At 50.2% G+C, this 11,252-nt stretch overlaps 1 protein-coding gene and 1 long non-coding RNA gene across 2 annotated transcripts in view; one reads left to right on the forward strand and one right to left on the reverse strand.

Moving 5' to 3' along the window:
• Positions 1-3,161, reverse strand: LOC102773632. The gene is made up of 2 exons (XR_435669.2): positions 2,685-3,161; positions 1-608 (listed from the first exon to the last, which is right to left on the reverse strand). It is a non-coding gene; the product is annotated as an uncharacterized LOC102773632 (long non-coding RNA).
• A 2,336-nt stretch (positions 3,162-5,497) lies between these two features.
• Positions 5,498-11,252, forward strand: part of FCGBP (Fc fragment of IgG binding protein) — a 43,488-nt gene continuing 37,733 nt past the window's right edge. The window contains exons 1-3 of the mRNA XM_015563859.1: positions 5,498-5,552; positions 6,752-7,999; positions 9,734-10,083. Of these exons, the coding sequence (XP_015419345.1) occupies positions 5,498-5,552; positions 6,752-7,999; positions 9,734-10,083 (1,653 nt within the window). The remainder of the gene's footprint in view (positions 5,553-6,751; positions 8,000-9,733; positions 10,084-11,252) is intronic.

Here is an 11,252-nt window from a genome sequence, read left to right on the forward strand (position 1 = left end):
AATATTCCTTCTACAATGGCTTGGAGAGCTCCAGCTAGAGAACTTTTCTGCCATCGTCGATCCATCTGCACAGGTAACCATACTGCTGTTCTGGCTCGCGGTAGATACAAGCTCTCTCTACTGTGATTAAAAGGTACAGAGTTATTTACACAGGTTAACAAAGTACAATTAAAACAAGATATTTCCCCAGTAGTTTGAGTCCATTGAACTGGTCCTTTCAAGAATTAGTGGTGTTTTCAGCCACACTCAACCAGGCTTTAAAACACGATTGCAAACAATGACCACCCAGTCCCAGGCACACAGGCATTCCGGCATCTGGTTTCAAAGGCCCACGATCTTTAAAAAGTCCAGACATCCAATTAGAGTCATTAGTTACAGGGCCTTCCATGGGCAGTCACAAGACGCTCCCCTTCCTGGCATAGGCGCTTCACCTGTCCCCGTGTAGGTGGAGGGGGGTTTCAGGTGTGAGGCAACGGCGTGCGAATTGTTTGTCCTCCCTGGATGGTTAGCTGCGCAAACCGGTCTTCCAGTCCCGCTTCATCACACTTCCTCTTGCTCGCCATGCCTCAATTTGATTCTTTTATCAGGACTCCAGAACTTCTTGGTTCCTGTGGAAACATAAGCATAGCCTCGACCCCACCTTAATGGTAGTCGGGCACCATTGATTAGTAGTGACATCTTGATACATGATAGGTTGTTCTACCGGGACCTCTTTTATGTCCCCAATGTATCTTAGCAGCTGATACTGCATCTGTATTCAAATTTAAAAAATTTATAGTAAATAGAGCTCTTAATAATCTTCGTCGGGGCGTCTGGCCTGATACCAGCTCTTCTCCCCCTTTTTGGTTTTTGCAGTATTTCCTTAAGGGTGCGGTTCTGCCGTTCAATGATTGCTTGACCTGTACTGTTCCCAGGAATTCCTGTAACATGTTTAATATCAAACTATTGAAAGAAATGTTGACACTTACCTGATAAATATGCTGAGCCATTGTTAGTTTGAATGGCTCGGGGCTTGCCTCTTACAGCAAAGGCTTTAATGCTGAATTTGGAATTCCAGGTTGTAAAGGTCCCATAGGTTCAGTAATCTCATTAATCCGTCTTAAATCAGTTAACATTCTCCATTTACCTGATTTTTTCTTTATAACAAAGACAGGGGAATTCTATGGACTAGAGCTAGTTTCAATATGCTCTAATTGTATCTGTTCTTTAATAATAATTTGGAGCGTTTCTAACTTCTCTCTCGTTAGGGGCTGCTGCTCTACCCGTACTGGTTTAGTTGTTTTCCATTTTAATGGCAGGGCGAAGTGCTGTGAAGTGGCCCCCTCTGTAAATTTTGGTCCTGAACACTGGTGCTAGCACCAGCTTGACAAATCTTTCTGTGAAGAAGGTATAGTAATTGTAGCCCTCTATTGTTGTAAAAGATCTCTTCCCCACAAAGATAGTGCAATGGGGGTGACATATGGCTGTATTCTGCCTTTTTGTCCTTCAGGCCCTTGACATTCAAGTACATTAGAGCTTTGTAAAATTTCAGTGAGGTTTACAACCTGTAAAGGTTGTATTCACCTTGTGCACCAGCCAAGATTGAGGCCAGTGCAAAGTAAAAATTATAGTTACATCAGCCCCAGAATCCAGTAGGCTGATAATTTTTATTCCCTCCGGGAACAAACTGTAAAAATTGAGGTCTTTGGCCTCCGAAGACTGTATGCTAAAAAACCTTTCTTCCTGTGCTACTAAATTCCCCAGTTCACTTAACCGGTGCTGTATGCCCTATTTGTTTATAGGTAAGTAATAATAACTGTGCCACTTTTTCTCCAGCCTTTATATTTATAATACCAGAAGCAGACATCATAACTAATATTTCTCCTTTATAATCTGCCTTAATAACTCCGGGATGATGTTTAGCTTTCCCTTGTGGGACCCTTTCCTTCAGACAATCCCTTTTTCATATGTCCCATTTCCCACATTCATAGCATTTAACAGAATGGGAATTGCAGTTTTTAATGCAGCAGTAAGAAGATTAGCATTATTATTATTAATTATTAATTATTTATATAAGATTTTAATAAGATGATTATTATAATTATTATTATATTAGTATTATTTGTATAACTTTAGAAAATGATTGGGCCGGGATGCCGGCCTCCTCCATTTTGACCAAGCCTTTAAGCAACAAGCTTTAATCTGTGCATAACAGCATCCTCTAACAGCACCTGTTGCTGTAAGCTACTATGTGTCCCAGTTCCTGTTAACTGGTCAAAATTACATCCAGGTGGATTTTGTTGTGACTTCATAGGAATTTCTTCATAATCTTCAGAATCAGACTGAAAAGGCTGTAAAGCTAACGTTACTAAATTAAAAACAGCCCATACATCAGCCTCTATAGCATTTCCCTGTTGATGAGCCCTCCTTAATGACTTTCCAACTTGTTTCCACAACTTAAGATTTAACTGCTGTTTTCCTTCTGGGTTAAACCAACAACAGTGCTGCTGAATTGCCTCAAACAATTTTTTAAAAGCCTCATTCTTCACTTTTACCCCTGAGCTCTTTAACAATGATCTCAAGACAGCTATATATTGACTCTGTATCGAGGGGCTATTCCCCATGACTCTGGCTCTATTGCCGAAAGTTCCGCGTACTCTGCGCTGGCAAAACCCTTTCGGTCCTACCCGTTCCCAATTTCTTACCTTCGGGTCCCTGACCTGTTCAGGCGCCATTTGTTGATGTTCTGAGTGATCTGAGACACTGAGGCAAGCTTGGCGTGTGGGATGAAGTAGAGAGAGGGCTACCGCTCGCTCAGGCGTGTAGCAAAGGTCCTCTGATCCCTTCTGGCTTTTATTGGGGGTGAGCACAGCAAATAACAATGGAGCACAGTGAGTAACAATGATAACAGGCATGCTTTACGAAATCATCAAAGCCAAGTTCTACATGACACTATTAATTTCCTATGTTATACAAAGGCTCTTTCCACCTGCAGCAGTGCACCCTCCCCTGAACTTTCTATGCCCTCATGGACTATTCATCACGTCAAGGAAAGTTCTGCCTCGGAACAACAAATCTCGTGTGCAAGACTTTGTTCTGACGCGGCCTGTGTGCAGGCTCACGCCTTCTCCCGGCAGAGCGTCCTCTTCTAGTTAACTTCTTTCCGCTTGACTGCTACAGCCCAGATGAGCCAGGGGGTCCCGGAGTCTGAGGTGGTGTGACCAGTGCAGATCTGCCCCCTGCAGATCCCACCTGCAGGGAGAGGTCAGAGGCTCAGATGTACACCCTGCCACCCTTGCTTGGGCAGCCAGGGCTGCCAGGGTGGGATAGAGGTGGTTTCTCTGACCATAAGAAAGTGTCCCCACAGGTTAGCGTTACCCATCAGTGGGATTTCTGAGAGCAGATATAACATGGAGTAAGGCACAGGGTCCAGCACACTATACACTCACATACACACACACACACACACACACACACACACCCTGAAAAGACCAGAAAGGTCTCAGGGGTTTCAAATCCAAAATATAAAAGATTTCCCACCCCCACCCCATTTCTGGGGACTCTGGCTGCAGAGAGCAATGGCAGCTTTTGAAGGGGGAAGGTTCTTTCTGGAGTCAAGCTTGGAGGAGATTGGGAGGACGGGTTAAATCACCCCTGAGACTTTCCCTAATTGTCTGTCTCCCTCCCCACCTCATTTCTCTGAGTGTCTCAGACTATAAGAGGGGTATCTGACACAGAAGATTTTGACATCTTGGCTTGCAATAGCTGCTTCCTCCTTAGGAATCCCAGAAGCCCCTTCCCTTTTTCCCTTGGCAACTCAGATGACCCCTCTACCCACCCCCAGACTCTTCAGGGACCCAGGCACCCCTCTCCCCAAAGCTCTCACCCCTTGTAGGTCCCCCGCCCTTCTTGATAGCTCTGGCTTTTCTCCAGTCTCCTGTTTACTCACTTCATTTTCCTGGTTGACTTTGGGTCCCTGGTTGACTCTGAGCCTTTATCTCTCTCTCTGGGAACCTGCCCTGGGTGGGGGGTGTCAGAGCCCCACCCACCCTGGCTGCACAGAAGCCCAGGTCTTGGTGATAAGAGAGGAGGAGTCCTAGGGGCAGCAGCTGCTGGGTGTTGTGTGGGAGAACACCCAGGCTTTGCAGCTGTTGTTTCCAGGGGAGACTCCCCAGCAAACAATGAGTCCTCGGTCAGGAGGATGGGAGCAGGGCATGGGTCAGGCCCGGCCCGGGGAGGAACAGACTGCATCTGAGAAAGCCCACACCACCTTTCAGGGTCTCTTCTCCCTGTGTGTGACCTAGACCCATCTCCCATCCCAGGCAGGTTCTGGAGCGATGGAGGTGCTCACAATCTGTCCAATCAGCCCCTTTTCAGGGCCAGAAAACAAAGAATTCTCCAGGAAGTGGAACCTGTTGTCTGTGTGGAACCAGGAAACAGAGGCCTCTGTCTCTCTTTGCACACAACTCCAGCCCCCAGTTGCCACACAGAGATGCCTGCCACCCATCCACAGTCTTTGAGAGTTTGCAGAGCTCCCTCTGAGAGATAAATAATCCCAGTGAGGCTAGTTTTGAAGTTCCCATTTCATAGGAGGCTCTTGGACTGGGGGTGGAGGTATTGTGTCTCCCTGCACAGGCCTGAGTAAGGTGTTCAGATACCTCCCCATCACGCACACTCCCGTAGTGGTGCCTGGAAACAGCATGTGGGTGGCTGGGGACCAGGGATCAGCTAATAGGAAGTAGGGAGCAGCCAGAACCCGGATGCAGGTCCTTTGCTGTTATACCTGGCAGAAGCCAAAGGAAAAATCTGCAGGCAGCGTCTGGTCAGCAAACAAGATCAAATACCATCTTCCACCCAGATCTCAACCCCCCGGGGACCTAGGGTCTGAGCACCCTGCTCCCCAGCTGTTTCTCTCAGGACCACCACCCTTCCAGGACTGAATCTCCTAGCAGGCTCTCAGGGCACAGCCACCAGCTGTTATATCCTCAGGCCCCAGGCATCCAGGCTTGCCCTCCACCCTCCACAGGCCTTCAGGATCCCCATTCCACCTGGCTCTGGGACCAGGAGCCTCCTCCCGGAAGTTGGAACCATCTGCCTGGCAGGTGGCCCAAGGTGTGGCCTGAGGAGCCCAGAAACTCCATTATATAAACCAGCCCAGGGGCTAACCCTGAAGCTCCAGGGACCTGCAGGTAAGAGAGGCTGGGTCTCCTTTGGAAATAGGACATCAGGTCTCCTACTCTTGCTCCTGACTCCAGGCTTCCCCACCCCATCCCCAGACCCAATGGCCATCCAACTCCCTATCCTTGCCCCTGTCCTGCCCTCCCCACCCCACCCCCAGACCCCATGGACATCCAGCTACCCTATACACACTGACCCTTGGATCCAGCCCATTCAAGCCTTCCTGCTGTCCAGGTGGCCATTGTCCTGGGACTGGGCCCTTCTATTGTTTCTGAGATGGTCTCTGTCAGGAGGGGCAGATCAGCTTCCTATGACCCCCCTCTATTTCCCCACTGCAGACATGGGCTTCCTGTGGAGCTGGTGGACACTCTGGGCTGGAGCAACCCTTCTGTGGGGTAAGTAAGGCCGAGATCCCATCCCTGTTCTTGTTCCTGACTCTGCCTGCCTGGTCAGCACCCTCCATTTGTGTCCCCTCCACAAACCCATCTCCCAGCGTCACCTATGCTAGCTGCAATGGGAGAGAGGGCCCTTGGGCTCTGCAGAGAAGTGTGGCAGAATTGAGGTGAACACCTTAGTCCCCAATTCAAGATGCAAGAACAACCACTCCCTTGATTTTCTGCAACTCAAGCAAAGTTTAGACCCTAACAATCATTCTGCTGAGTTAATGGAGAATTTCACTAAAGTCATTCTTGGTGGACTTGGTGCCCAGTTCTCCAGGGTCATGTCCAGGACTGGAGTCTTAAGTAAACCGAAGGACTGGGAGAAGGATGGGACACCTGATTCCTTGGCCCCATGGACACTAGGATACCCTTCAAGGTCCCCCTTGTTCACCAGGCACTTCTTCTATAACTCCCACACTCTCTCCAAGACCCCATAGACTCTTCTTTCTCTCCCTCCCCTCCCCAACCCTCCCCTTCCCTCCCCTCTCCTCTCTTCTCCTCTCTCCTTCTCTCTCTCTACTCTTCCCTTTCCCCCTTCCTCTCTCTTCTGGAGCATCTCTTTCCATTTGGGGGTGTTGAAAAGTCCAAACTGCTCTCTATTTCTTGGAGACATTTTGCTCACATTCCATAACTCCTTTCTTCCCTTTACCCACTTGACACTCCCCACCCCCACCTCCAGTTCTATTATCACAAACTGGCAACTGAATCCAGCCCCATAGAGCTTAAAACAATTTTGGGTTGGAGATTTCACATGGAAATTCAGACAGCAAGTTTCTCACAAAAAAAAAAAGGTAAAATCTGGCATAAAAAAGGAAAAAAGAGTCGATAAGCTGTCAAAATAACAACAGCTAAAGCTAGTAGCAACACCCCACTTTTGATGTGTCTGAATGCTCCATTTGCACAATTGCCACCCAAACTGTTTCCCATATTTACATTACTTGCTTCACACTTGAATTTGAGTTCTCTGTCCAAAGCATTCAGGGTTTTGGAAGACAAAGTCGGACAGGCTGGTAGGTAAATGCTGCAAGAAAAAGGAGAAAGGAAAGAGAAAAGAGGGAGAAAAGCCCAAGTTAATATTTGACAGGTTATCCAGGCACAGGGCAAGGGGTTACTTCTCTGATGGATAGAGCCATGAGTGCGTTTTCTCACCCCAGGGTTGACCCAGGAGGCCTCAGTGGACCCCAGCAATGCTGAAGGGGAGGAATTCCTCACAGCCTTCCTGCAGAACTACCAGCCCGGGTATGTCAAGGGCAAGCTCTACCTCCTCATCACCAGTCTGTCGGACAGCCCTGCTTCAGTTACCGTCCTCAGCCAGGCAGATGGCACCTCGCAGAATGTACCAGTGAAGCCTGGGCAGTCGGTCATGGTCAACATCGGCACCAAGGCTGAGATGATCGGCAGCAATATCTTCCAGCACGCGGTATTGGTCCGCTCTGATCGCAACATCTCTGTGCAGGCCATAAACACTAAGCCCAACACAGAGGATCTGACACTGCTGCGGCCTGTCAGCACCCTGGGAACAAAGTACTTAGTGTTCACACCCCCTAGTGCCTCGGTTAAGAATGTCAAGGAGTTTGCTGTGGTGGCTGGTGCGAAGGGTGCCTCGATCAGTGTGCAGCTGAAGGCGGCAGTGACATTCCAGGGCAACTTCTACCCAGGGGGCAGTGTCCTAACTGTGACTCTCCAGCCCTACCAAGTGGCCCAGGTACAGAGCACGTCTGATCTCTCAGGGTCAAAGGTCACAGCCAGTAGCCCTGTGGTTGTCCTCTCCGGCCACAGCTGTGCCCAGAAACACACAAGCTGCAACCATGTGGTGGAGCAGCTGTTACCCACGTCTGCCTGGGGCACCCACTATGTGGTGCCCCCTCTGTCCTCCCAGACCCGCTTCGATGTGGTCTATGCCATGGCCAGCCAGCCCACGAAGCTGACCTACAACCACGGGAACATCATCGGCTCCAGGGGACTCCAGGAGGGTGACGTGATTGAGTTTGAGGTCCGGCCATCCTGGCCACTCTTCCTATCTGCAGATGTGGGCATCCAAGTCCTGTTGTTTGGCACGGGTGGCACAAGGGGCAAAGTGACCTATGACCCCTACTTGGTCCTGATCCCAGATGTGGAAGCCTACTGTCCTGCCTATGTGGTCAATAACTTCCCAGGCTCTACGGGTGTGGCCATAGTCGTGGCACAGACGAAGGCTGCTGACAAGCTGACCGTTGATGGACACGGGCTGGGGACCAGGCTCACCTGGGTAACTGTTCCAGGCAGTGAGTTCTCGTATGCCGAAGTGGACCTCAACAGTACTAACATCATCCAGATGGCCATGGCCAATACCAGCTTCGGGCTGCTCACCTTTTGGCTGACCCAATCTGGAGGCTACGGGACAGCAGCTGCCTGCGGCCAGAGTGAGTGATGGGAAACGACACCCTGCCCACCAGGTGTCCCCTTTGTGGTCTCTCTCGCCTTTCCCCTTTTCTTACCCACCTGCTCTCCTGTGGCTTCCCGGCTCAGCTGGGCTATTCCCCCTGCCACACACACACACACCTCCATCCTCTCTGTCATCCTTCCTTTCCTTAAGGCTTCCCAGCCCCTCTCTACACCCCCGTGCCAAGCAATTCTCTACTCTAAATGTTTAGCAACAGGTGTGGTCCAGGGTCCCAACCAGTCAGAAGAGATACCAGCGCATGAAGCAGGGGCTTAGAAGCCCCATGGTATCTGGCATTAGCCCTTGGTCTGTTGCTTTTGGGGAGAAGTTGGAGAAGGAGTCTTAGGGGAGAGCCAATGTGTGAGAGAGAGGAATATTTGGGGAGGGGGGGACAGGGACGGGTTAGCAGCTTTTTACCAACTTGTTTATAAATATTTTTACATGTTAGCAACTGATGCACAACTATACCAGTTGCTAACTGTTACTTTCCCACACCTGCTTTGGAATGTTTATGCCCAAACTCAGGAGGCCTAAATGTATAATAATAATGATGCCTCCCATGCCAGGGTATTTCTCTCTCAATATACCAAGTGCCTCGCGCATTAACGTAGTTCATCTCTAGGACCTGGCCCTCTATGCAGCCTCAGGCTCAGCACACTGAGAAGCTGCTTCCAGGCAGGGCAGCGCTTGATGGCACAGATGGGAGAGCCAGGCTTCTGGGGTTCAAATACCACCTCTGCTTGTGTGACCTGGGGCATGTAACTTCACCTCTGGGGGCCTCAGGTTCCATTTCTGTAAAATGGGGATAATAACAGCACCCCCTCCACAGGTGTAATGAGTAAACATTTGTAAAGCACTTTGGGGGTACCTGGCAAGTGAGTAGGGCTACGGAAGGGTAAGCTGCGATTATGAGTAGACAGAAGGCAAGAGCTTCTGAAGACTAGGAAGTGGAGGAGAAGAAACTGTTTCTCCTTATGTGGACCCCCTAACCCTTAAGCTGGGACCTAGACACTAGGGTTCCCAATACTGGCAAAAATGTCCCTCCCTCCACCCCTCCATGGCATAAAACCATTCAATTTCAAAGGGCCACTTTGGGCTTCAATAGTAGAATGGCGAGGAGGTAGGTGATCAATTATAACACCCGGGGCAGTTCCCAGCCCTACTTAGTTTGAGCTTATTTAAACCTGGCAGCAGCCCCTCCCCAAAAATCCCTGTGAAGAAGGTATCATTGTCATCAATGTCGCCAGTGAGGAAAGTGAGGCACAGAGAGTTGAACATTCCTTGTCCAGTGTCACACAGCTAATTGGTGGAGCCGGGATTCTAACCTGGGCTGCCTGACTTCACTGTCATTTCCTTTCTGTTGAACAGTTTCTGTCTTCCATCTTCTGCCTTAGCATTTTGCCCTGAGTGAGAAGGTAGGGGAGAGGAGAAAGTTAACAAGTTAGGTAGGCCATGATTGTTCCTGCCGGTCCTTTTCCACTACCTTCCAGTCCTTCTGGGCTGAGCTGTGTTAAACTGGGGAATCAGGGAACCTGAGCTTGGGTTGGGCCTGAGCAGCTCTCTCCCTGTGAGATTCCAGACCTCAGTTTCCCCACTTCTAAAATGGGTAGTTGTGAGCACATTGCCCAAACTCCCTGCAGCAGGATTGCTCCAGGATTCCCACCCATGTGCACATTTCCTAACTTCTCCCTCACCACGTCTCCTCCCACCCCAGCCCGATTGTCTGTGGAGAAGCCCTCCTGCGAAGGTGTGCAGTGCCCTCCCTCGCAGACCTGCCAGGTGGTGGATGGGCACGCCAAGTGCATGCCAGGCCCTGTGGCCGTCTGCCGAGCCCAGGGTGACCCCCATTACACCACCTTCGACGGCCGTCGCTACGACATGATGGGCACGTGCTCGTACATGATGGTGGAGCTGAACAGCGAGGACGAGGCACTGCCAGCCTTCAGCGTGGAGGCCAAGAACGAGCACCGTGGCAGCCGCAGGGTCTCCTATGTGGGTTTCGTCACCGTGAACGCCTACAGCCACTCCGTGTCGCTGGCCCGCGGGGAAGTTGGTTTCGCCCGGGTAAGGAATCTTCAGCGTTATAATGCCCATCAGTTAGAAGGAGGGGCAAAGCCTGGGTGTCGGGGCCCCCTAATCTGAGCCCTTTGCCAAGAGTGGAGGGTATAAGAAGTGGACCCAGGATGTAGGGGTTGGGAAGGAGGAATTTGAAAATCTGTGGCAGAACCTTAAACCCCTTTTGTCCAGCAATTGTACTTCTAAAAGTTTTAAGGATGCTCAGAGATATGGCTAGGGAAAAAAGTTTATGCCAATGTGGTTTGTAATAGCAAATAACAACAACAACAACAACAATAATGGTAGGGAAAAAGAAAACAAAATGTCCCAAAATGGGGAATTTCTTAAGTGACCAAACACTAACTTTAGTGAGCACTATGTGCCAGACTTGTTTCTTAGCATTTTCCAGGTTTAATGCACTTAATATTCACAGAAATTTTCAGGATAGGCATTATTATTATTATCAACTAGAGGCCTGGTGCACAAAATGTGTGCATGGGGGGGCGGTGGGGGTCCCTCAGCCTGGCCTGCACCCTCTCCAATTCGGGATCCCTCTCACAATCCAGAACCACTGGCTCTTAACTGCTCACCTGCCTGCCTGCCTGATGCCTCTAACTTCTCTCCCCTGCCAGCCTCATCCTCCTAACTGTTCTCCCCTGCTGGTCTGATCCCCCTAACTGCCTAACTGCTCTTCCCTCCTGGCCTGATCGCCCCAATTGACTAACTGCTCTCCCCTCCTGGCTGATCCCCCTAACTACCTGCTCTCCCCTCCTAGCCATATCACCCTATTGCTCTCCCCTGCCAGCCTGATCCCCCTAACTGCCTATCTGCTCTCCCCTCCTGGCCTGATCACCCTAACTGCCTAACTGCCACCTTCTCCCTTCTCCTGAGGCACCGGCCTTCTCCCTTCTGCCTTCTCCTGCAGCACCTTCTCCCGCGGCCTCTGCAAAAGGGGCCACGGTGCTGGACTGGTCCTCGCAGCCACTGTGGCTTTGTCTGAAAGAACATCTAGAAGAATATCTGGAAGATGTCCAGTCTAATTAGCACATTAGCCTTTTATTGGTATAGACTAGAGGCCCGGTGCACAAAAATTTGTGCACTCTGGAGGGTCCCTCAGCCTGGCCTGTGCCCTCTCGCAGTCTGGGACCCCTTGGGGTATGACCACCTGCTGGCTTAAG

Source organism: Myotis davidii, unplaced genomic scaffold (assembly GCF_000327345.1).
Source record: "Myotis davidii unplaced genomic scaffold, ASM32734v1 scaffold178, whole genome shotgun sequence".
NCBI lineage: Eukaryota > Metazoa > Chordata > Mammalia > Chiroptera > Vespertilionidae > Myotis > Myotis davidii.